Source organism: Pteronotus mesoamericanus, unplaced genomic scaffold (assembly GCF_021234165.1).
Source record: "Pteronotus mesoamericanus isolate MK-2021 breed Mesoamerican mustached bat unplaced genomic scaffold, CSHL_Meso_final scaffold_167, whole genome shotgun sequence".
NCBI classification, from domain to species: domain Eukaryota; kingdom Metazoa; phylum Chordata; class Mammalia; order Chiroptera; family Mormoopidae; genus Pteronotus; species Pteronotus mesoamericanus.
This window is the reverse complement of record NW_026555308.1, coordinates 764,586-791,371: the sequence shown is the minus strand read 5'-3', so window position 1 is coordinate 791,371 and position 26,786 is coordinate 764,586. Positions and strand designations below refer to the sequence as shown.

Sequence of the window (26,786 nt, the reverse complement as noted above, 5' to 3'; positions counted from 1 at the left end):
TTAAAGGAGTGCTGAGACCTCTAAATGAATAGTAGCTCCCTGTCCAGCACAGGAAGGAGAGGGTCAGCATGCTGATACACACAGAACTCAGAGCAGATGAGGACCCTGGCTGGGCACCCATTCTGGGCACCCATTCTGGCCTCCAGAGCTCCTGCTCAGACCCGTGACTCTGGATTTCCCAATACTTTCCCAATCACACCTCACACTGCAAAAGGGATGACTGCCACTCATAGGAAATGTGTTCTGTCTCCTGCTTGGTAAGTGGTGTGGTATCAGCTGCTGTCCCATGACAATAGAGCTCCTGTCAGACACTAGCTGGTGTGCCTTTCACTCCTATTCCTTAAGAGTCCCTTAAGAGGTTTCAACCCACCTTTATGTGACCTCTTAACCCAGCTCTAGGTGACTGCACTTCCACATTAGCAGGGCCCCCTGGTACCTCTATATATCGCACTATCGGAGGCCTGGGGATATACAGCACTCGCAGCCTGTAAGCACAGGACATCAAGTGTTTGTGCTCCCCACAAGTGACCTTCAGGCAGGTCCAGAGTCAGTAGGGTCTGCCCCAAGTCTATCTGTCATAGCTATTGGTGATGCTCTGTCTGGCAGTAATTTATATGCGCAAATTAAAGAAATACTATAAATGAGTACAAAAGCCACAAATATAGTTCCTTCTAAAAAACATACTTGGCATGCTTTGGCAATATCCAACGAGGGCAGGTTGTTTTTAAAAATGGCAGTCAAGTTAAGTGTGGGCAAGACAACTACGAAAGACTGAGGATGACCTGGAAGCATTCTGCAGTCCCGCTGCTGGTGGGGCCCTTATGCTCCTGTTCATTTGAAAATGGTAAATCACAAATGATGCATCTTGGCTAAAGTTTCTAAAATAAAAACCACCCAGAACTCTGAGGATAACCCCAAAGGCCTTGGCCAGCCACCCTGTGGTTGGTAAATAAATGTAGGTTTGTGTTTACAAAAGTTTCAAGGTCCTTGTATATTGTTTTCATGACTCTGTTTTAACTAACTTTTTAAATTATCCAACTCCAGCTGTGAATCCTAGAGATCCCAGAAAGCCAGCTCTCCCCATTCTGTCAGGAGGAGGGATTCAGAGAGTCCACATGAACAAGCATCACGCTCCACTGATACTGAATACTGTATCTCCCATGGGTTCAGACACTTGAACCCATGGGAGATATAGGCCTGCAAAGTGCTACTGTGGAGGTGTGAATGTGAATGATGTTGGAGCAGGGTTGCAGAGGAGGAAGCTGGGAGTAGAGTTTCAAAAGAGCAATACTTAAGTACCAAGTCAATCCTTAAGCAACCTCCTTACATAAAGGGCTCTGAGCAGAAGTGGACTTTTCTGCCCATCATCATTTTTTGTCGCATCTGTACGCCAAATAAAACAGTAGCAGGCAAGACTTAAAGAGCAGGTGGTGCTGTATCATGTAGCACCTGTGTTTGAGATAATCACATTTTCCGTTAAACTGTTATTTCGTGACTTCCTTTTTTTTTTTAAAGTGAAATTGAACAGCCCTCTTTTTATGACTAGATAACTATTCTGAGAATACAATCCCTTTCCTTCTCTCTCAAATGGAAGTTCTATAAGTAGCCTGAGGCTCGAGCCTGTACAAGGTAAAGCCATGTTCAAACTCACACAGAAAAGGCATCTCAGGCCTGGCCTTGGTCCTGGGACATGGTCCGTACTCCACACCCTCACATACCAGCCACACAACTGAAAGACAGATGAGACTACTAACAGGCCAGGCCAGGGCTTCCCCAGGGCACAGGTGTTTAGAATTCTTCTGTGTGCAGAAAAATCACAGCTTGATCTCTGATGGAACATATGAACACAGAGGGTTCTACCTGAGCCGCAGCAGTTGAGTGTTACTTTCAAAAAAGAGGCAATGGGGTAATACCTGTATGTGCACAGGAGTCTGGCTTTCCTTTCTGAGAGATTTATTTACTTCCCTGTAAAGTTATTTGATAAGTCCAATAAGCATGCTGCTGGGTCTGTGACCAATGTAACAAGGTTTACTTTTGGTGCTTTTCTCAATTCATTTATTCCTTTACCTAATTCTATACTTTTATAACTAAAGGAGATTCATAGTTGAAAAGATCTGCATGAGAAGCAGAAACAGGAAGTTGATTAAATCAAGACACTGTACTAATTTTCCCTCACCCCTGTTTTACCTTTACAGGCTTTTTACTTTGTACATAAAAATTGATGTATATTGGTGAAAGAATAAACACATAAATCAATAGAACAGAATTCAAAGTCTGGAAAGAGGCCCACACAATACATTCAACTGACCTTAGATGATGCAAAAGCAATTAATGGATGAAGAGCGGTCCTTTTGGCAGATGTGGCCTGGACAACTGGACACCCATAGGCCAAAAAAAATGAACCTTGGTATAAACTTAACATCACTTACAAAATTTAACGCAAAGTAAATTGTGGATTTAAACGTCTAACAATAAATCTTTTAGAAGCAAACAGAACATCTTTGTGAACTTATTAAGCAAAGGGTTCTTAGATACAAGGCAAAGGGTACTTAAATACAACACTAAAAGCACCATCTACAAAAGAAAAAAATGCCAAACTGTACTTCATCAAAACTAAACACTCTGCCCTTTGAAAGTCACTAGTAAAGAGAATGACAAGACAAGTTACAAGACTAGGAGAAAATATTTACAAATCACCTGACAAGACTTGTGTCTAGAATATATCAAAAACACTCTAAACTCAACATATGAAAACAGGCACAAGATTTGAATGAACACTTCACCAAAGAAGAGTTGTAGATGGTAACTAAGCACGAGAAAGATGTTTAACATCTTTAGTCATCAGAGAAATGCCACGCACTCGGATGATTCAAAAGGAGAAGAAAACTGAGAACGAGTGTGGGGAGCAACTGGAACCCTCCCTGGAAAGTTGGGGCAGTTCCATATACAGTTAGGCACATACTCACCATCTCTTCTCCTAGGGATGTGCCCAGGAGGAGAACGTTTAAAATTGCTTTTTCTCTATAAACAGCTCTTGCCCTTCACCGGGGAATCGATAAACAGACCACAGAAAAGCCGTATCAGAGATACTACTCCGCAGGAAATGGCACGAACAGATACACACAGCTATACAGGTGGACGTCAAAGTGTATATTGCAGAGTGGAAGTCACCAACCTCAGAAGGCTATATACAGTATTATCCCATTTAGATGACATTCTGGAAAAGGCAGAACTACAGGGAAGGGAGAGCAGCTCAGTGGTTGCTGAGGCTGGGTATGGAGGAGGGGATAATTACAGTGGCACAGTACAAGGGGGTGACCCAATCATTCTATATCTTGATTATGGTGGTACACAACTCCATGAATTTGTAAAAACTCAGAACTATAAGTGAAAGAAGCTGGTCTGAAAAGGCTACCTGCTGCGTGATTCCAGTTCTTTGATCTTCCTGGAAAAAGCAACTATGAAGGCAGTACAAAATCAGAGGCTGCCAGGCCATAGGGAAGAAAGGGATAAATCGATGAAGTACAGGGGATTTCTAGGGCAGTGAAACTGCAGGATCCTGTAACAGTGGATACAGGACAGTGCATTTGTCGAAACCCACAGAATGTACAATACCAAGAGCAAACCCCAATTAAACCATGAATTTGTGAACCCTGAGAAAGAAGATACCTACTAAAAAGGGGTCCTGGTAGCTAACTGGGCTCAAAAAAACCCCAAAAACGAAAAAAACAAACACCACAGAGCCTTGCAGCCATTCCTACACAGGCGCCTCGCATGCAAATTGCACTTCAGGTATAAGTCTTGTACTGAATGGCCTGCCTCTGCACTAAACAGCCTGCCTACCTGCACTGTTTCTGCCATCTGAGCCAGCCCTTACAAAGAAATCCCTGGAATCCTATTTTAACCAATAGGACTCAAGCTTTACCCATCCAATCAGAGCTGTGTCACTCCAACCAACCAAGCTGCTTCATTCTGATCAATCAGGACAGTGGCTTTTGGAGCAAACAAATTGCAAAGCTCTGGAGTCCTCATTTACATGAGGAAAGACCAATCAGGGACCAGGGAGGAGGCTTCTGAACATATAAGCCAGCTCTCCTCTGGTTCTTAGAGTGCACTTTGTCTTTCTACTGAAGACCAAAGACTGTGTTCCCCTGCTGAGCTGAAACACAAAGATGTGTTGCTGAAGCAGAGCGGAGCAGACCAGTCCAGGCCAGAGCAGACTGGCACAAAACAGCAGACTAATGCACAGAGGAACAGACCAGCATAGCACAAAGCAGACCATCAAGGAGCACAGCAGAGTTGTCTGATGGAGAGGGGCCTATCCCCAGGGCTGCTTCAAAGCTGCAGCCATGCTGTATCACAACTGAGCTGTTTTATACCAAATAAAGTTTCCTCTTCACCACACCCCAAATTAGGGAATCCTGTTGGTGTTGAATGGCACCAACAATCATCAGTTGACAGACTTTAGCTAATAATAATGTGTCAATACTGGTTTATCAAGTCTAACAAATGTATCATTTAGTACTAGATGCTCATAACGAGAACATGTGCAGAGGAAGAAGACATATGGGAAACCTCTGTACTCAATACCCAATTTTCCTGTAAACCTAAAATGGCTCTAAAAATAAAGTCTGACCCTGGCTGGTGTGGCTCAGTGGATTGAGTACTGGCCTGTGAACCAAAAGGTTGCCAGTTCGATTCCCAGTCAGGGAATGCCTGGGCACATGCCTGGGTTGCAGGCCAGGTCCCCTGTGCGGGGCATGTGAGAGGCAACCACACATTGATGTTTCTTTCTCTATTTCTTCCTCCCTCCCCCCTCTCTAAAAATAAATAAGAATTTTAAAAATGATTTTTAACATTGACCTTTAAAAATGGTCTTAAAAAAACAAACTTGTAAATAAAAAACCCTGCAGAACTGTATAGCAAAAAGTATATACCTTAAAATATAAATTTAAAAATGGATGATATACAACCTGCCTTGCTCCTACATGGAATGAGAGGAATGCTTTCACACAGAACAAGGGGCTGTTATCCTGAGATTCTTGCCAAGACCACCCAGATACCCAGATCCTTACTTGGCCTGCAGAGGGACCCAGCCCAACCACCCCAGTTCCACTCCTCACCCCCACCTGTCCCTGTCCACAGACACTCCCCACCCTATCCCCCAACACACCAAGAAGATGATTTCTATTCAATGAACTTTATGAGCTGCCCTGCCCCAACCCTATCACCACTGTATATCCAGCACCCACTCTTGTGCCTGGCACCATGTGGGTACTCAGATCCTTCTATGGCTACAGATAAAAACTCTTTCACTGAGCTGGCACAGCACCTCATGCTATTTCAAACCTTTTCTTGGGTGTCTCGGCACCTCTCTGAGAAACGGCGATGTAACAGGTAACGCACCCAAGCCCAGGGCAGCCAGATGAGCAGGTGAGGCCCCTGAGTAAGAGATGGAGGCACCTGAGATGGGTTCCTCACAGCTGGTTCACCGCACACTCCATCCCAGAGTTGGCGATGCATTCACCCACCACTGGCTGAAATCCTATTGACATGAGCAAATGCCCCATTGGTACTGCCTCAATGAACTTCTGATTCCTCAGCCACCTCTCCAACTTTTTTTTCACTGCATACTGCAGGAAAGCCATGCAAGCTACCCTGACACTAACCTCTACAAAAAAGAGCATCTAATTTTACTCTTTACTTCTACTGGTACCTTCAAGTGATGGGTATACAAGTGGCTGCTGTGCTATTTTATCAACTTCTCTGATGTCTGACCTTTTCATAATAAATTTTTCTGAAAGATTAAAAAAGTAGCAGTCTTGCTTCTTACATGCAGAAGGGTTTGTTATATGATGCTCTTCTGTCACAGTGGAGGAAGAAGCTGGCAGCACTGAGCATCAATGTGCTTCTCTCCCCAGGATCTATCAAAGGGTCAATGGGACTCAGACTGAAGAAGGCCAGGGCCTAGCTCAACATACCAACTGGAGTGGAGGCCCTTCCTGAGTTGCAGGCTGGTGAGACTCCTGACAGGAAAGCTCCAATGACAGCAAAGCTCCAATGACAGCAGGAGGAGATCTGTGCTAATGAGCCACACATGAAGGACATGTGACATCCAGATTTTGCTGTGTCTCAAGTGGGGGTGGCCACTGGAGCTTGCAGGCAAGGGGTAAGTAGGAGCTTGTCACCCAGGAGAAAGGGCAGCAGCAGTGAGGAGGAAAGCCCTGTTCCTCAGCAGCATTCCTGAGCTCCCCCTGCACTGGACACTATCACAGGGCCCAGGGGAAGAAGCACGAGATAAGCAGATGATGCAGGGCCTTCTGGCGGACTCCTTAGTCCAGCGCCTCTCAGGCTTTGCCAGAGCCGGCTCCTGCTGGTCTTTGAACCCTGTGGTCTATGGGCCCCACTCACACCACAACTCTCCAAAGGCTCCCAGAGGGTTTTGCCACCAGGTAGGCATAGTGTCCATTCACAACAGGGTCCAACCAAGGCTTAAGCCACATGAGTTACATTTTTGTTGACAGAAATACAGGTAAGAAATAAGACAGAGAGAAACATCAACAGGTTGGTTGCCTCTTGTATGTGCCACGACTGGGGACCAAACCCATAACCTAGGCACCATGCCCTGACCGGGAATTGAACCTGCGACCTTCCGCTTTGTGGGACAATGCCCAACCGAGGCCACACAGGTCAGGGCTGATCATAGCAGTTTAAAATTAATTAAAAACTTATTTCCCCACTATGCAATTTTCCTCTTTTGATAAGATAAAAAGTACATTCTTGATAGGCGTTCAAATTAAAAAAATGTGGAATAGAAAGTCAGGGCACCCATATACCCACCAACTAAAGAGAACCCTGACATGAGGTGGGGGTTATGTGTCCAAATGCCCCATTGGGGCCACACAGCCACACACATATGTGCTCGGCCTCACTTCTGAAAACAACCCTGTCTGAAGCTGAAGCGGCTCTTCCCTCTGCGACACTCCTTTGCTAGCATGAGCACCATTGTGATACACAACATCACAAGAATGCCTTGCCCTGATCTAGTCATTTCCTAGAAGTGGGACTGCTGGCAGAGGGTTCACACGCTTAGGAGTGGGACGTTACAAACTCACAGTCCTTTCTCACTGTCTGCAAACATGATCAGCAACAACGCTGACTGAGACTTCTCCATCCAGTCATGAAGTGTGATGCTGTTTTAATTTGCCTTTCTTCTCACTTTGAGCAAAATGTAGTGGGAGTGGCACAGGAGAGGGTTCTGGGAAGGCTGGTGGTATAACATTTTATTCTGTTTCTTGACCTGGGTGGGACCACTTTGTGAAAACTCAGGAGCTGTGCACTTCGGGTCTATACGTTATCCTGCAGGTTCATCATACTTCAATTTAATGTTCACAGAAACAGCATTGTAATTCTGATTGCAATTGCACGTATTTGTATATTAATTTAATGAGAGCACACATCTTTATAGTGTCGTTGTTTCTTCATGCCACCAACCTGGCTTATCACTGTTCGTGTAGTAGACCTTGATCTGGCTGAAACTATGTCTGTCAGGTATCTCGTCTCTATGTTCCTCCCCCCTTCCTGTACTATCCTATTTATGAAAATGTCATTGCTAACAGTCCATACTTAAGGAAAGAGAGTATCTAGATAAATTATGTGGAATTCTCCATGGGAGATTTGCATCTTGTCCTTTATTCATTCAATTATCAATTCTATCAATATGGACTCATGGAAATCTATGTTTTATATAAGCTGTAACCTCATACTACATTACTAAGTAAGGATTCAAAGCACATACATGATGTAGATGCTCCTCCTGAATCCCTGATGGTTTGGAACCATTTCACCTGGGGCTTCACTGAGGCAGCTCCTTGCTGAGACTGAGAAGTCTCAGCTCAGCTCCCGGGGTTGTCAGTACCGTCAGGCTTTCGGCTCAGGGCCTTGGTGCTCTCCAATCCCAAGCGGCCCCTAAAACCAACCTTCTGGCCATTTTCAAGTTTGTCAAAAACATGCCTTCCTCATACCCCCATCAGACAGGATGTATCAGGCATGCATGTCCCTCTAGATACCCAAGACAGTCTCTCACTCTCCTGTAGGACTACCTCTTTTCTGAGCTATCACAAAAAATAAGTAAGAAAATACCCTAAGACAAAGCCAAGCAAGCTCACTGCTTTTTGATCAAACCAGCCATAAACACCCAAGAAAAGAGCCAGAACATCCACTCACCCAACACATCTGGGGCAACTGAAATAAAGGGTGACATGAGATTTACCACCAAAATTGTATCCCAGGGGAAGTAGATTCCCTTGGGGTGGGGTAGGGTGGTAACTGGTGAGACAGTAACATTAGAGACCACCTCAGCCAATGATCTTTCCTCTACTTAACAAGGTTCCTCAGATGCACACTACACCAGTCAAATGTCCCAGATCTTGGAGCAAAAACAGCTTCAATCTGACAAATATAGGGCAGGTACAAGGGTGGGAAATAAGATGAAATGTTGAAGCTGTAACAGGCAAATGGGGTGTGAGGGTAACAAATGACTCACAAGGCCATGGCCAGTGGCCTCTTCCTACTTGCCTGACCGTACTCTACATACCTCTCGGAGGCTCCCTTTGGCCAGTGCCACCAGTTGTTAAAGACTACCCATACTCCCTAAAAGCTGGAGTGAATCACTGCTCTTCTGCACAGTGGTGATATGGACCTCCTAGTTACTATCAGGACTGGCTGCAAAAGGGTGGCAGTTCATAGAGATAAAGCCTCAAGAATAGAACACGGGCATCTGTAAGGAAAGACGCTGGGCTGGAGCCAGAGCAGAACCACACACAGCCAGCCCTACCTGGCAGAAGCTCCCACCTGAGAAAAAGGGGCTTGCAAGCTGTCCAACCCCAGGCTGGGGAGACAAGAACCAGAGGTTCAGGAAGGCAATATCCTGTGGATGTAGCAGAGGTCAGAGGTCAATGTTCCATTAGACAGCTCAACCTACAGGACAGCTGGACTTTGACCAGCAGGGGTCTTGGGTGGTAGGGAAGTTCATCCGCGACAAGGAACAGAGAGGTCCGGGTGAGAGCACAGAAGCTCTGGTGGGGTGAGTGGGAGCGACAGGTAGGTATTTCGAGTTCTGTATTTCAGCAAACTGCTAACGCCCAAGAGGAGCAGGTGGTGTCTCACAATACAACTTGTACTTACCCAACCTGAATGAGTTCATTCAACTTTGTGGCATTCTTGTCATCCATACCTTTAAACAGAAAAAGAAAAAAACATGACCTTGAAGCAGTTAGGAACAAAATTGGTAAAGGTTGCCATATACTTATCTTTTATCTTCCTTGTAGAATACAAAATGATTTACAAAATAAAACCTCTGCATTAGCAGCAGCCCCTCCCTCAAAGTCAAAACAAGAAGTCATCTGTGCTGTGTGTGCTGACCCCACGTGCATGTCCTCTCCACCCACCCAGTTTCTCAGTGGGACCAATACCTGTCTCAGTACAGATAATCATTCTTCCCAAAAACTTACTCTCAGACACCAGGCTATGCTGAACCTCCACTTGTCCCCAGCTGCCTATTTCAGAGACTCATTCCTCAGGGTAACTACTGTGCCCTGTGCATGCTTCTCCTGCTGGGCTCTTGTGCTACTTGCATGCCTTCCTTAGTCAGCATTGAGCCCAAGGGTTCCAGAGTCTGCTGGGTGATGAGCCTAGACCCCGTGCATTTACTCTGCCCTCCTGGTACTCAGCGATGTCCTCAGGAAATGAGAGAAAGCAAGTATAGTAACCAGGTAATGGGAAAATCTAGGTGGTAGGTGTTCGAGTGCTCACTGTAAAAGTTTTTGAACTCTTCTATGTATTTTGGGGGAAAAATAAGCCACAGACAACTGAAAATGAAAGAAAAAGAAAAAAACCTTACAAGCAGACAGAGGAAGAAAAACATTCCCTCTAGAGGAACAAGGACACAAATGTGACCTCTCACTAGAAACCATGCAGGCCACAGATGATGAAACATTTTTAAAGTGATAAAAGAAAAAAAAAAAAAAACACTGCCAATCAGAATTCTACACCCAGCAGAAGTATCTTAAGAATAAAGACTAAATAAACACTTTTCAGATAAATAACTACAAGAATTTATGGCCAAGACAACTACACAAGGAAGACTAAAGTCAGTTCTGCAGGTTGAATTGAAGGGAAACAGTACCACATGGAAATGGTCCTCAGGAAAGAAGGGACAGCCTATGAGAGGGCGAATGTATAGACTCTCTCATTAAACAAAGAGGTAACACACAGACCTGCCTTCAGATGATAATAAATCAAACAAGCACCCATGAGTATAAGTGGCAGTTGTGACAGTGCATGAAGAGAGGGGCTGAGCGCTGAGAGGTGAATGACATGGAGGCCCAGCCTGTTGTGGAGGTTTGTGGACATTCGAGCTGAGATAAAAGGATAGGCAGGAGTTCACAGGCAAAGGGGAGGGAAGGGCCCATCATCCTGTGTCTAGCAGGTGGGAGAGACACGACAGAAGGCTGGGTAGGCAGAACCATAACTTTGGGGTTTGAGTCATCAAATGGGGCACCATCCAAGAAACTACCCTTCAAAGAAAAGAACCAACCGGGGAGTACTACAGGTAGCTGTGGTGTCTTCTTCTCACTGTGTCCCAACATCAGTGCTGTGGCAGAAAGACTAAGCACAGGGTGTAAGAATCAGACCTACGGCCAGCGTGGGACCTTGCCACTTAATAGCCAAGGAGGCTTGACGTCATTCGTTTTTCATCAAAACGCCCTCAGCCCTTTTACAGACGGGGACAACGCCATCTCACATAGCTATTTAGATGCTTGACACAATGTGATATGTGTCAAAGTCCCTGGGATTTGGCAGAGACTCAAAGTCTACTATTTCAGAATTGACATGTGCCTGAGTATCTGCTTGAAAAAGGCATTAATAAAAAGCAGGCTCTGACCTCCTGAGTGCTCAGACATTTTCTGAATAGTCCAGAAAGAGTTACCACTGAGCAGATGTGAGAGGCTGCCATGTGCTGGGCACTCTGCAGAAGGCTGCATGTGGAAGCATGTCTTCTGAAAAGATTTCATGAAATGACAGAATAGTGTTCCAGCACATGATCAGTGGATAGTGGCTCAGAGGGAGAAGCTCCACCAGGATGTGTGTACATGTGAACATGTACAAGTATGAAGTGTAGCAGGGCTGAGAGTGATGACCAGTCATTGTGGACAGGACTGAACAGCCAAGGTGGAGGGGTGCCCACCAGGGAGACAAACTGAAGTCCAAATGCAGAGGCCCCTTGGGTCAGGGAGACAAGTGATACACCAGGGGCAACATGAAGTGACCCAAGGTCATGGCACCAACAAAAGGATGAGGGCAAAGACTCATGGGAATCAGAGACTAGCTGAAAGTTTCTGGCTGAGTGGCACAGATATGGCAAGGAGAGAGGAGGGGCCATGGCATCCTTACCAAAGAAGGTGATACCCAACATGCTGCCATGACCAGAAACATTTTAGGTCTAGGACAGAGAAAAGGACACAGTGGAGAAAGTAGATATTCAAGGGAGGTGAGGCCCAGAGCCCCTCTCAACAGACCATTCATAGCAGGAGCTGGGAGAGGTTTACAAAGAAATACTCAAACTGTGGGAAGGATGAAATGGACAACCAGGACGCCTGTTCTGTTTGGAGCCTCTGAGGCATTCTTGCCTGTTTTAGAAGAGGGGAATTCACCCAACACAGGCCAGAAGTGCAGAACTACAGCTGAAAGCCCATCATCCCCGCCCTGCTGCTGCCTGCACACCTCCAGCCACCTGCCACTCAGCTGTGACATATTACATGACTGGTAAGATGATGGCTTATGGTTTTTTCATATTATGTCATTTAACATTCAGAGTGGCCCTGTGGGTATGTGACAAGCAGACAGGTGGCATCTGCAGAGGCAAGGTTGTACCCTTTGGTCTGTGATCACACAGGGAGGCAAGGTAGAGATGCAAGATGCTGGGCGCAGGTGCCTCAGGAAAGCCAGAGTGCTCTCTATATCTAAAGAGAATCTAATCACTATCAGAGGATCAGAACATTACAAAGGGAGGGGCCTGGGCCCTTCAAAGTACCAGTGCCACCAAAGACCAAAGCGTGGGGGCTGTTCTAGGTCAAAAGACTTAAGGGACATGACAGCTACAAGCAGGGCAATGTCCTCAACAGGAGCCTAGCTGGTATGCTGGGATGTGCTGGAAAATCTGAATATGGGCAGAGTATTAGGTAAGACTGTGGTGCCTATCTGATAAATGTGAAATGCTAGGTGTGATAATAGTATTGTGGATATGTAGGAGAATGTCCTTGTTCTCGGGTGACAGAGGCTGAGGAATTCAGTGGTATGCTACGATGTGTGCAACTTAGTCAAATGGCTGAGCAGGGAAAAAAGCAAGTATGTAGAGAGGGATAGAGTGCACACAGAAAACATGACAAACGTTATGGACTGGGAAATATAACAGCAGGTATGTGGTGGTCATTACATTTTTCTTCAGTGTTTCTGTACAGTAAAATGTTTAAGATGTAATTTGAAGGGAATACAGAAGAGCCACCAGGATTCAAAGACCCAACAGTGCCAGGACAGCAGGCCCTGCCAGGAGGAGCCATGAGTGCTTTGTGGAAGGCTGAGTCACTTCTGAAGCTGCCAGCATGGCTGGGACAACATCGGTGGCTCATACTCACAGCCCCCAATCTTCTTGCGTAGCTCCCCGTAGCAGATCAGACCATACAGCTCCTGGGATGACTTCTTCAGCCCTCGAGAGAACACTGAAAGACAGGAAATGATAACACTTTAGAAGGGGGAAAACACAGCAGTTCCGGGGTTGTCAGCTTGTGTGTACCAGCACAGCACTGAGGGAAGACTGAATGCTGCTGATTTCTCAGTTTTGCTTACTGCACCTTGGAACCGGAGAATGTTAACATCAGGGGAGACTAGGCTAAGAGTATACAAGAACACAGTGCTGTTTTTGTTAATTTTCAAAAGAAGTTAAAACAAGAAAAAATGGGGGGGGGGGGGGGGTAAAAACTAGCCCTAACAGATAGGTCAGTGTCCCCTGGGAGAAAACAAGATACCCAGCACAGCTGGCTCCAAGGAGGTAGAAAAGCTGGAATGTGACCATCGCCAAATTTGTCACCCACCTCTCTCCACACATGAAGAATCTGCTTGAGCTCCATGTGAGGTGCGCAGCCCTGGAACTGTGGAAGCTGACCTGTCGTTGCCTCCTCTGACCAATGGTCAACACGCCCCAGGCCTGGGGTCAGACCAGAGAACTGTGGCTCAAATGCTTGAGACTGCTAACTGATTCACCCGTGTTCCCTAGTAGCAGGACCAGTTATATTCGGGAAGCAACACATGGATAAGGCAGCACATGTCTCATTCAGCCTGCCCTTCGGCTAGATGTGGCCACATCACTAAGTCCTGACCTTTGGAGGAAGGAAAAGTATTGTGGAAGACTTCTGAAAGGCTCCTTAAAAGACAGATTTGGGCAGGATTATGCTCACTTTTTCCTTCAGAACTGCTGTCTAGGGCTGTCTTGGTCACAGCTAAGCACTAAGGATGGCAAAGCAGAGAGACGGGATGACCTGTGTCCTCAATGCCTGCCCTGGACCACCTAATGCAGACATCTCTGACATGAGAGAATAAACTCTTACATTCTTAAGACATTATTTTGAGTTTTTGTAGTCTATGAAGCCAAATCTAATTTTGATATAGAGGCCCAGCCACAGCACAGTCTAGGCATCTTTTAGGTCATCTCACAGAGCAGCAACCAATGTCATTTGCCCATCACCCTGACAACTGTTCCTTCCCAGAGACCCCTTATCAAAGTCCTAACATTCAGGCTGTGTGACTATAGCAACAGAAAATGAAAAGAAAAATATATTAGCAAATGGAGACTAAGACTTTAAATAAATAATTTAAAACAAGGATCCCGAACGTTGGACAGGCTCTAAGAAGCCTAGGACTCTGCCAACGTTGTAAACCAACCATTTCAGAATGTTCTCCTGCAAGAAAGACCCATAAATGTAACTGGACTCTCACAGGGGACCACAACTCAGGACACTTTAAGATCTACTATTCAATGAATGAACAAATGTGGTCTCTCCGGATAATGGAATATTATTCAGCCATAATAAGGAATGAAGTTCTAACATAGCTACAACCTGAACTAACCTGAAAAACATCAGGTTAATAAAAGAATTCAGGCACCAAAGGCCACATATGATTCATTTTACATGAAATGTCCAGCATAGGCAAATCCAGAGACAGAAAGCGGACTACAGATGTCAGGGGCTGGGAGACGGCCTAGAAATAGCTAGACAGTGCCAATCCTAATGTAACTGCCAGTACAGCACAAAGACGCAGAAGAGTCCTCAGGGTTGATGCGGTCAACCAGCTGCCACTAGCTTGGAGACATTACCAGGACCAGCTAAAGAACCTTAGTTGAGCCACCAGCTCAACAGAAAAGCAGTGCTCCTCATGCTGTCACACCAGGACGCCACCAGGGAAAAGATGTGGAATAATGAGATGCCAAGAAGGCAGGAAACAGAGGGGAGGGAGGGAAGGAAATAGAGGCCACACTGCAGAGAAGCAAGAAAGGACACAAGCTGGGTCCATCCCATAGAGCTTGCCGTGGAACCAAGGTGCAGCGTGGGAGCTGAACTTGAGGGTGGCAGACTCATACTCTTCATCCCTGACTTGGAAAAAGGGCCAAAGAGGAATGACACCTCCAGGGACAAAGGGAGGCGCTCAGGAGGTTGTCTAGCAGGGAGAGGTAACAAATACTTAGAAAAGAAACATTCCTGTAAGTCACCTCTGAAACCTACAGAGGAAAAAGCCCGAGTGTGGCAGGCCCAGCAACATGCCAGACCTCACAAGCAGTAAATGAGACCATGTCTACACAGGGCACCTAAGCTTCCCCTGCAACACTGCCTACTCTGCCAGGAGTATGCTCACGCCAAAAGGACGGAACATGCTAGTTAATGGCTCCTGGAATCCTGTCACCCTTCCTTCCACACTTTATCACCAATAGCTTCTCAATCCTCCCACACATTGGTGACTGCCTTTCTCTTTGGAGGAGAGCTTTTCCAGAAGAGTCAAAGTGGATGAAGGACCTGCTCTCAAGGACTGACTTTCATGAAGTTACCAAAGAATATAATATGTAACAAAAAAAGAAAAAATGTAAAAGACAACACAGCCCTGGCTAGGTAGCTCAGTTGGTCATCCCGATACACCAAGGTTGTGGGTTCACTCCCTGGTCAGGGCACATAGAAGAAAAAAAACCAATGACTGCATAAATCAGTGGAACAACAGACTGAAGCCTGTCTGCCTGTCTCTCTCTCAAAAAACCAATAAAGAAATTTAAAAAGACACTACAGAAAGAGCCAAACAGCTGAAACTCACTCCCATATGCCACCCAGAAAGGTAGGGAGGGTGTCTGTGAAGACAACAGATATTAACAGCACTGGACTCAGTAGGATAACTCAAATAAGCTAGTGATCTGAGAAACAGTTGCAGGTATGGCTAAGCACAGCAGCACACACACAGATGGTATGCTCACAACCAAGAGAAAAAAACATTGCTGACTTGTCATATGCCAAAGCCAGCCCAGAATCTTAACATTAATTGTCACATGGACAACGAAAGCAGTATACGAAACAGTATTAGCAAAAGACCTACCCAGTCAGACCAAGGGACTGCCCCCAAAATGTGGACACCAATAGCCCATTTCCGTGGGTCTCTAGAACATGGTAATCTTACGTAAACAAATATTCTGTTAAAAGATCTTCAACACAATGTTCTTTTTGTGTTGTATTTATCTCATAATGACAAACCTGCTGGCCAGAAAGCCCCCTGCAGCTAGAGGGACCGGAGTTAGGGCAGTGAGCCCTCCTACAAGGCAGCCCCCTGGTTACATATAGTAAATGCTGAGACATTTGTCCTCAGCAAGGACTGGAAAAAAGATACTCCATGAGATTGCCAGTGGAAGGCTTTGAAGCCAAAAAGATACCTTTAAACAACTAGTGATAAACAAGGGCATTACTGGCAGAGAGAACCTGGTGGTGCCATACACTAGCTCAGAGGACAAAGGCACTTCACATTGGGTCTTGCCATGAAAATGGGTCTTGCTGTGAGCAGAATGCACTTCACTGCCAGGAGCTCCTTCCTGCATTTTTCAAGGACAGAACCAGATGGGAAATACGGCAAGCAGGAGACAGAGACCCAGGCTACCGGTTTTCACCTTCCCAGAAAATCAGCACTCATGACAAGATGCTCACAATGAGAAAGACTGACTTTCAGGAAGTAACTAAAAAAATATGATATGCAACAAAAAGAAAAGTGTAAAACGCAACACAGAAAGAGCCAAAGAGCTGAAACTCATCCCCATGTGCCACACAAACTTAGTTACCCCAACTGTGTGAAGTTAGCTGAAGAAAGTACTTCTGGCCCTGGCCAGGTGGCTCAGTTAATTGTAGCATTGTCCCTTACACCAAAAAAGCTGCAGGTCTGATCCCCAGTCAGGAAGCATAAGGAAAGCAACAGATCAATGTGTCTCCCACATCAATGTTTTCCCTCTCTCTCCCTCTCTCTAAAATCAATAAACATATCCTCAGTGAGGATTTTTAAAAAAGTACCTCTGAAGGAACGAAGCAGCACTGTATAAATAAAGACGTTCACATGCCCACATATGTGTTATTTAAAAACACTGAAAGTGTCCCTGGCCAGTGTGGCTCAATTGGTTGGAACAACCTCCCATAACCAAAAGGTTGCTGGTTCGATTCCCAGTTAGGGCACATACCTAGCTTGTGGGTTCCAACCCGGCCTGGGCACATATGGGAGGCAACCAATTGATGTTTTCTCTCATATCACTGTTTCTCTCCCTCTCTCTCTCAAAGCAATGAAAAAAGGTCCTTGGGTGAGGAGGGGAAAAAAAAACAAACCCACTAGAAGTAGATTGCAAGTCCAAAAGGAAAGGTAAAATGTATTCATTTATAAACATCAACTCAAAGAATTAACATTTAATGAACAACATGAAGAAATTCTACAGCAATATGAAGAGGTGGTGTGAAAATACTACATTTACAGAAGATAAAGATGATGGGATGCTGGTTGGCTTAGAGCTCAGCTCCTCAGCTTATTGGCTGAGTGACTTGGGACAGGGCCTCCACGGCTAAACCAGGGTTTTCTCATCTGCAGTAAGGGCGATATCACCTCTAGGGAAGAGTACGTGACATGCTCAACAACGAGCACAGAGCAGGCCCACAAGCAGGTGGCAGCAGGGGCAGAAGAGGATTCATGGAAGGATTTTTGGGAGTACTGAAATGAAAGCTCAGTCTTGGAATGTGAACGGGGTTACAGAGTCTGATGGTAGGGGTGGCAGGAGTCAAGGCACAAAAGGAAGTACAGTTTAGCAGCAGGGTGGCAACCCCATCCTGGGAGCAGGTCAGGATAAGGGTGTGGGGCAAGGCAGGGGGAGGGGACTCAGGCAGACATGGGTCTTCTTTGGATGATGCTATGCAGAAAGTGGGTTGGGAAGGACAGGACCAGAGCAAGGGAGAACAATGATCTAGAAAAGGATGGAAGGGGAGTGGGTGGTGAGGACGGGTGAGACAAACTCTAAGGTAGACTCAGCAAGACCATGACTGGTAAGAGGAGAGATGTCAATGAAGTTTCAAAGGGAAACATATTCAGGGGCAGTATCAACTAACTACTATGACTGCCTGGAGCTTGAGCACCCAGTTGTGTGGGCAGAGAGTAAGGATTTATCCAGGGTGGGGTCAGTAAACAATGGCTCCCATGGCCTCTTTCTATAAATAAAGTTTTGCTGAAACACAGCAACACACATTCATTTACACTGTATCTACAATGAACTAGGACAGCAGAGTGAAGTCATTTTTATAAAGACTGTAAATTCCCAAAGCCAAAAATATTCATCATCTGACCCTTTACAAAAAAGACTAAGCTTGATTCAAGCTCTCTGGGCCTTTCTAAAGCAGAGGAGGAAGTCCTGGTTCTGATGTCCTGATGGATCAGTTGGTGATACTGAGTCCAGTTGGCTGACACACAATGACCAGAACACTGAAGGGTGGGGCAAAAAGAGAAACACAGTAAGGGAAGAGGGCCACCATGAAGGACTTATGGCATAGGTTTAAAGAGGGTATTACCACAGCTATCACAGGTATTCTGGATCAGAAGTGAATTATTATTTGAAGAGAAGCATGAGAAATAAGCAAAGTCAGTATAAGCAAATGTCTGGAATGTCTGACCAATAACCGAAGCTGTTTGTAAGTGAAGAGTAAGACTGAAGAAGATGAAACTGAATACGGAGAGGGGGGAATGACATGAAGACCCAATTCTCCTCACATGCGGAGACAGGAGGCAATGCCTCCCCTGAGGACAGAAATGTGAATCAGAAAGAGTGCCCTGAGCCAGAAATCAGAACTGTACCTGGCAATGACTTAGACATATGAATTAAAGACGCAAATCTTGATTCAAAGACAGATGGTAAGAGACTTGGGAAAGGGAGCCCTTCATCCGTGGGTGACATGCAATAGGCTTTGGCAATCCTAACCCCAATGAGACCCCACTGGGGAGAGAAGAACTGGAGGGGTCCAATTCTGGCCTCTCCTCATTGACTGTGCTGTCCCTCCTCACAGTGGGGGACACAGGCCCATGGCAAGCCAGGGACCCAGACACCACAGGCACTCAGAACCATCAGAAACAGGCACAGCTTCTTTGTAACTCTGCCTGACCAAATTACTACATGTGTGTACCACCAGCCCAAGTGCTGCAAGACAAGAACATCCCAGGCCATGTGTCTGGGCAAAAATGGCACCGAAGTGTGTGTCCTGTGACTCCAAGAACCCCGCTCCTGACCAGAACCCACCCCCACCTCCCAGCCTCCCGAGACTGAGCTGCACATGCTCACCATTGTCAAAGTCGATGTACTTGGTGATCTTGTGCCACGTGCGGTAGTAGAAATGTCGCACCTGCTCCTTGTTCTTCACCATGCTGGCGGGCTTGCCTTTCTTCTTATACTTGAGGGCTATGTTGTTCTGGATTGCTTCAAAGTCTTTCCCATGCTGGAAAATAAGTCCATGGTAAAAGCAGAGTTTAAAATAAGCAGCCTTCTGTACAACACGGACAGTTCAAGAGAAAGGGGACCAAGGTGATCAAGCAAGTTTCCTTCATAGCTCTTATCTGTGCACCAACTTCAACTTCACTTCCCTAGAACCTCAGGTTTTCATCATAATAACAGCTAAAAGCAGCAATGGAAACTCAGGGATGGAACTCTCGCAAGAGTGGATATCAAGAGGCAACGGCCCTGGAACAGGAGAAACATAAAGTTTATCACTCAGACAAACGGCTTAATCCCTGAAGTTCTTCAGAGACCCTGGAATGAGACGGTTCCATGAAGATAATCATCAGAAGACAGAACACGATGACTGGGAAGCTCAGGGGGTTGTGTATCTGGCATCTTAAAAGACACTGACTATTCAGAAACACCCTTACTGCCTCCATCATACAAAATATATTCTATATTCAAACAGGGATAGCAAATTTGAACATTTAACAAGAGAATCAATCACACAGACTATGCTCGGGATACATCTGTGGGCCGGCCCTTCATTCAATACCTCCATGCAAAAGCTGAATTCATCTTAGATTTTCAGAACAGAATTTATGTCCCAGAGAACAGTCATCATCTTTGCTATTTCTGGTACTTTCAAATCAACCTACTGTTGATACTCTCATCAGAACCAAGCTAGTAAGAAGTACTGGGAAGGGCCTAGAGGTAACGGCAGGCACCCCAGCATCAACAAACACCCTTAGCTTCTTAATCCCATTTTCCAAAGGGAACTACGGCTCCTTAAAGAAATTAATGCTGCCATATCTGGGACAAGGAAAGTACCAGGTCAGTCTGGAGTATCTTGTGTGCCAGAAAGTGAGGATGTGCTCAAAGTACAATAGAAATGTGTTGAAAGCACACAGAAGCCAACTTGAAGAAGCTACCAGTGGCCAAATCTACAATTTGAGTGACAAAATCAATAACAACAATGAACATCAACTGTAAGTAAAAAATAAAAGGAAAAAAAAACCATGGTAAGAATGGATTATGATGTAAAGAATAATGTAAATATCCCTGAGTCCATACAAATATAAGCAACTGAATAAATACATAAATGGAGAAGGGAGTGCTTTTCCTTGCATTGGGTTTCTAATTAATAAATGTAGACATAATGGAGTCAGAAGATCATCACTGGGCAAACATCATAGTAACGGCTGTTTCAGGGAAAAAGCTGCAGTGGTGGCTAAAATTAGTGGGAGAAAGAAAAATGAGAAACAGAGTGCTTACATAGCCTCAAAGTAAAAAAATTACTTTGCAGTGGAGAACCCGGGAGACGCGACCGGAATGCAGTGATCATGTTCACACCACCAGGATAGAGTCAGCACCCCAAACTCCGGATAGGATGCTTCAAGGACAGCACGGCATTCCTGTGGTTCTCTTGACAAAAACGCAAACTGGAACAATTAAATCATGGAGGAAGCCTCAGTAAGCCTACACTAAGTGGTGTTCTACAAACTGACAGTCTAGGAGTCTTCAAAAGTGTCAGTGTCATCATGAGTGGAAAAAAAGGGAGACAGAGCACCCGTCCCAGGCTGAAGGACTTAGCAGTCACAACAACTAAATGCAATGTGGGACCCTCATCCAGAAAGAACACCTGTGGAAATACCAGCTCAATGTGAGTAAGCCCTGTAGGTCAGTAAATGTATGGTACCCCCACATCTCCTCATCTGCAGGTCATAACGCAGTTATGTGAATGTTAGGGAAGCAGGGTGAAGGGCATTTGAAGTTCTTTGTACTCTTTTTTACAACTTTTTTCCAAGTCTGAAATTGTTTCAAAGTGAAAAGGTAAAAAAAAAAAACCCAAAAAACAAAAACCTAGAAGAATTAAAGCCTGTTCATTCCTTTTTAAAAAAATGTAATGGCAGGTAAAATGTAAAAAGGCAAAGCTTTGTCTGAAATGCTTTCCTCCAGGGTCCAGGTCAGGTGCTGCCTCCCCTATAAAACTTCTCTTACATCCTGATCAGAATTGTGACTGAAACAGTGCAACAGCCTCTCAATCTCATGACTTCATTCTGCAGCTGGAATAACAAACCCAGAAACTTGAACTGACTTACCAGGTAGGAACTAGATTCTGGGTTTTGTGATCCAATGTTCTAAAACTATACTGCCTTCTGAATTCTTGTAGCATGTTAGTGCTTGCTTTCCAATGGTCCAACTTTTTATGTGTCTGCTACATTTACCAAATTAGATTGTCAGCCCGCATAAGAGGGAACTTCTTTGCATTTCTAGCATTATAATAGTGTTCTATACTTAGATGAGACTTTCAGCAACTATCACCCCGGTAATCAATAAGCACAGGATGCTGGCCTTATGACTGAAGGTAAGGTAGAAATCAGGAATTTTATGGCAGAAGCAAATACACAGACAAACAGATACAAGAAGGGAAAATGAAAAGCTGATAATAGGCTTTGTGAAGAACTGCCACTGAAATGGAGTAAGAGGATGTCAAGAATGATGATGTGGGTCCAGGCATTCATTCTGGTGCACCCCCCCTTCTCTGTCATGGGGGCCATGACCTGTGATTACGGCCACAGGGAGAAATCTGGGGTGGGCACAGCCAATTTGGGTCCTCCCCAGACTGTGCTAACTAGAACAGGGGTGGGACTCTTGCCTCTACGGAGTGTCTGAAACTGGAGAGAATAAGCACAGAAATGTCATCTTCAGTGCAAGAGGATGACAGAGAGAGGACAGATGATATGGCCAGTTTGAGCCAGCCCCTCCCTGTCCTTGCCCAGGCATGAGAATCACTCAATCCCCTTGTCTCTTTATGCTGCTGAGCTGGGTCTCTGTCACATGACTTGTGTGCATCAGAAAGGCGGGGACAACCTGGACCAACACTGCAGAAGCTTTTCTCATAGAGCAGAGGCCTTTACCCTCATTTTCCACAGTTCAAGATATTCATCGTCATATATGCCCCAGCTAATCAGCCATACGTCAAGACCCCATGAGAGTCCCACTGAGTTTTGGTCAGACACGCAAAATGACAACACATAAAAACAATGCTCACATTCTCTTCATCTCGCGCCCTCTTCAACACACACACAAATACACATACACATACTCTCACACTATTTGGGATATACAGTACCAACAGTGGAAAGCATTAAGTAATCAGAATAGCCAATTATTATTAATCAAGGGATTCAGGTGAACTCAAAAGAAATACTTAGTAGAAAAACTAGAACAAGAAGCCTAGCCCAAAGAGAAGAAAATAAACTAATCCCCCTGAAGAAAGGTAAGGGGAGGTCATTCATGGGAATTCTTCCCCTCCTACTTTTAGTTAACAACCACATCTCCTGTTGCTTTCTTCAGCCAGGCACCCTGCGAAGCCCAAGAAGGAAGGCCCACAATAAAGCAGTAACTGTCTCAGCTTAGCATCAGCAATAGTTGCTATTCTAAAAACATTCCAGGAATCACAAGTCTTGTATACCTGACAAAAGGCAATTTAGTGATATATTCTATACAAAAACAACCTCTGTACTGTAAAGTTGTCAAAGAGGAAAAAAAGAACACATCTGAACTCATCTGAATGACTCCGCACCTACCAGAGCAAGCCTCAGTTGTGCACTTCTTTCTCTCCTTGGACAACTGAGTCAAACAACACCAAAACATTCGCCTCCTCCATCCTGATGGGCAGACTAAATAAACCATCAGCCCCAAGAAGGGAGAAGACCAGTCATAGGAGTGTTTCAAGTTCTAGTTCTCTGCCTCCACTTACGAGTCTCTTTTTCTGGTCTATGAGCACTTCGTGGTTTCAATTCCAAAGCCTCCTTCCTTTATTGAGCCTGTTCTATTGCTCTAATACTTTTACTATTAAAAAAATAAGGCTCATTAAGTGAACAACCTACTTTAGATACCATAGCCCAAAGATGTATCCTAAAATACCGTATGTACACAAGATATTTCTAACAGAATCTGGAAGGAACAACAACAATCAACAACACAATGGTTAACTGGAGTAAGGCTTGGCGAGAAAGTTAACACTTCAATGTTGTGGGCCACTCAGTATCTACCATAACTGCTCAACTCTACCACTGCAATAAAAATTGGCCAGAGACAATATACAAGTGAATGGGCATGGCTGTGTTCCAATAAAACTTTGTTTACAAAAATAGGCAGAGAATACGCAGACCACAGATTTGCCTACACTTGGAACGGAATATTTATAGGAATGAAAAAAATACTGAACAAAAGAACTATGAATGTCAAAAACGCATGTGACAATTAAAAAAGCACGCTCACTATAATTACAAAGATTTGAAAAAAACAAAACACAAAAGTGAAAAAGGCTGGCAGGGAGCATGACCATTTCTTTTGAGGTGTGGTATCAGGCAGCAGCTTTTCTCTATTTTTAGGACTTTCTATAGTTTGTCCCAGGTCAGCTGCAATGTCTCTCAGGGCTGAACTGGCTGCTCTAACTGATGTGACAAGTAACCCTATGGCTCTCCCCCTCAGGGGACATCCCCTCCCCATCAGCCCATTCAGCTACAAGGGAAGGCCTAGAGAGAAGGGTACCACTACTCAGCCAAGAATACGTTTGACCTGGTTGGGTAGATTAGTTGATTAGAGTATCATCCTGATACACCAAGGTTGCAGGTTTGATCCCTGGTCAGGGCACATAAAAGAATCCACCAAAGAATGCATGAATAAGTGGAACAACAAATCAATGTCTCTCTCTCTCCTACTTTCCCTCTCTCTCCATAAAATCAATTAAAAAAAAAGAATATATTCGAGAGACAATGGGTAGAATCTAAGAAAAGAAACATATAAAGACACTTCCAAACAGTCATCTCTCTAGTAACAGCATTTAATTATTTGTTTGTTTGTTTGTTTATTTATATTAATCCTCACCCAAAGACATGCTTATTGATTCTTGGGGGGGGGGCATTAATCGGGTGCCTCCTGTACACATCCCGACCACGGATTGAACCCACAACCTAGGTATGTGCCCTGATGCAAACTCAACCCTCAATCTTTTGGTCTACAGGATGATGCTCCAACCAAGTGAGACACCTGGCCAAGGCAGTAACAGCTTTTATGTCAAAATGAGGTGATAAAAGGACATAGTCAGAGAATGAGGTCTCAGCCCTGGGGACCCATTACTTGCCACAGTCACATTAGGAACTCCCCATTGGAATTGCTGACAAAGTACAGTAGCTATGCAGTAAAAAAGGCAAAGGGGAACTGAAAGTACAAGTGATAAGAGGCTAAGAGTTTGAGTGGCCTCTTCTGGCCTCATAACTCACTCACCTCATATAGTCCCTCAAAAAAAGTGTTCTTGTCCTCGGTGCTCCACGACTCCCACTGCCGACGGACCTTTTTGCCTTCTTCCTTCTCACCACCAGAAGATCCTAAGTTCCGGGAGGAGGAGCGAGAGGCCCCTGCAGAAGCAGCAGGGGCAACCCCAGACCCATTTCCAGATGATGATCCACCACCGTCAGCTCCTTTGAGAGAAAGGACTATACAGTTATCTGTTCCAGTAAACTGGAGAGGCTCCGGAAGGCCCCACTCTACACTCCTCAACTGCTGAGGCTATAGTGGCACAGCGCCTGGGACCTACTGCGTGCCCACTGGGGCTGTTCAGTAATGACATCATCCTGCCTGACCTCATACTCTTTCAAACGTTTTTACAGTGAAATAAAGGAGAAAGAAGATTTATGTAGAATCATTTAAAGAGCAAAATGATAATGTCCATGACAGAGTATACAGTTCTTTCCTCCCTTTGGACCAAAACCAAGCATCACATTTCACGGTATCTTTTTCAAATGAGGGTTTGGCTGAAATAATTCTTATCTTTTCAAATAAACAAACTGAAATTTCAAACTCAAAACATTTAAATGGGTATAAAAAAATGTGCCTTCTTTTAGATATATAAATACTTTAGTATATGAATAATTTGATTCCTAAGAATCTGTAAAAAGTCTTAAACTCCTCTTTTTCAGGCTTCAGCTTGGAGGAGGCCTAGGTATAACTTTCTTCAGTTGTCCAGAATCCAGGTTCATCCAACACCAAACATCTCTACCATGCTGCCAAAGACCAACCCCAATTAAGATCCAAGTCGTATACCCAAGGTGCGTAAGTGGGGAAATCCATGCCATGTATGCCCTGGTCCCTAAGTCTGTCTCCAAAAAATGGTTGTGATGACATCATCAAAGTAATAGGTGATTGGAAGGGTCTGAGGGTTACAGTGACACTGACCATTCCGAACAGAGAGGCCCAGATTGAGGTAGTGCCTTCTGGCTCTGCCTTCATCATCAAAGCCCTCAAAGAACCATCAGGAGACAGAAAGAAGCAAAAAACAAAACAAAACACAACACACACACACACACACACACACACACACACACACAGAGCACAGTGGAAATACTGCTTTTGATGAGCTTGTCAACATTGCCCAACAGATACAGCAGATCTTTGGCTAGAGAACTCTCTGGAACCATTAAAGAGATCTTGGGGACTGCCCAGCGTTGATGGCCACCACCCTCAAGACATCGTAGATGATATCAACAGTGGTGCAGTGGAACAACCGGGTACTTATGGGGGGAGAAAAAAAAAAAAACAGGGTCCAGCACAAATAATGCCCCTTTTTAGTAAAAATCTTTTATTATAAAATCGTAAGCATGTCTGTAACATAACAATATCACACTTAAGCACACCATATGACATTTTAGGTAAAATGGTTAGATTAAAACTATAAATTATTACATCCATATTACCCTACCAACCATACCCAAAGCAGGTGTTACTTCTGCCAGATCGTATATTTCAATTAAAGGTCATTTGACAACCAAAAACAAGTCTTAAAACTCCTCCTTCTTGATCAATTTCCACCAGAAAAAAAAAAATCTGGTATTCAGAGAGTGACCCTATAAACCTCACAAATGCTTTTAAAGCAGCAGTTCCTAATCTCAAGATGGGACTTTAAAAACCATGCTGAAGGGGAAAACACCATCAAGTATATAATAGAGTTTCCATGCCATGCTGTAAACCAAGAACTCTGCACTCGTAGGACAATTAAGGCAATAAATGAGAGTTAAAGTTCAGATAAAAAATCTGAACTTTGGTTTATCATCTAACCAAATGCTCCCACCCATCTAGTTCCTGCCTCAGAGGCAAGAAGCACTCCCAGGGTATCCCAGTGATAACAAGCATTCTCTTCCCACAGAACTGCAGGGCCATCAAATGGAAAGAAAACTTCAAACTCTGAACAAGGGTAAAAATAAAATCATAAAAATGAAAGTGCTTTACAAAGCAAAAGCCAAACAAATGCAGATTATTGTTAAGATGTTTTTCTAATAAAATAATCAAGAGCTTTCGATTTATTTCTTGGTTAATGTTGTGGGCCCTTGCTATGCAGACTGGGGCCACATTTCCCTCACTCCCTCAACAGGGGTCTACCTCCAAAGGATAAATAAAAAACAAGCAGTTGCACAAAAATCATCAGAAATAAAAGAAATGAAGCCCTGGCCAGGCGGCTCAGTTGGTTAGTGTCCTGATATGTCAAGGTTGCAGGTTCAAGCCCCCATTAGGGCACATATGAGAATCAACCAATGAATGTCCAAGTGGAAAAACAAATCGATGTTTCTCTCTAAAATTAAGGAAAAAAAAAAAAGAAAGAAAGAAAAAATTAAAGTTTGTTGATCCA

The 26,786-nt window shown here is 44.6% G+C and overlaps 1 protein-coding gene across 2 annotated transcripts in view; it reads right to left on the bottom strand.

The window, feature by feature from the left end:
* The window catches only part of CRAMP1 (cramped chromatin regulator homolog 1), a 64,675-nt gene that overhangs the window by 25,380 nt on the left and 12,509 nt on the right, over nt 1-26,786 (bottom strand). For both annotated transcript variants that reach the window (XM_054589369.1, XM_054589368.1), the window contains 4 exons: nt 24,392-24,585; nt 18,941-19,094; nt 12,696-12,779; nt 9,187-9,235 (listed from right to left, as the gene is read on the bottom strand). In XM_054589369.1, the coding sequence (XP_054445344.1) occupies nt 9,187-9,235; nt 12,696-12,779; nt 18,941-19,094; nt 24,392-24,585 (481 nt within the window). The remainder of the gene's footprint in view (nt 1-9,186; nt 9,236-12,695; nt 12,780-18,940; nt 19,095-24,391; nt 24,586-26,786) is intronic.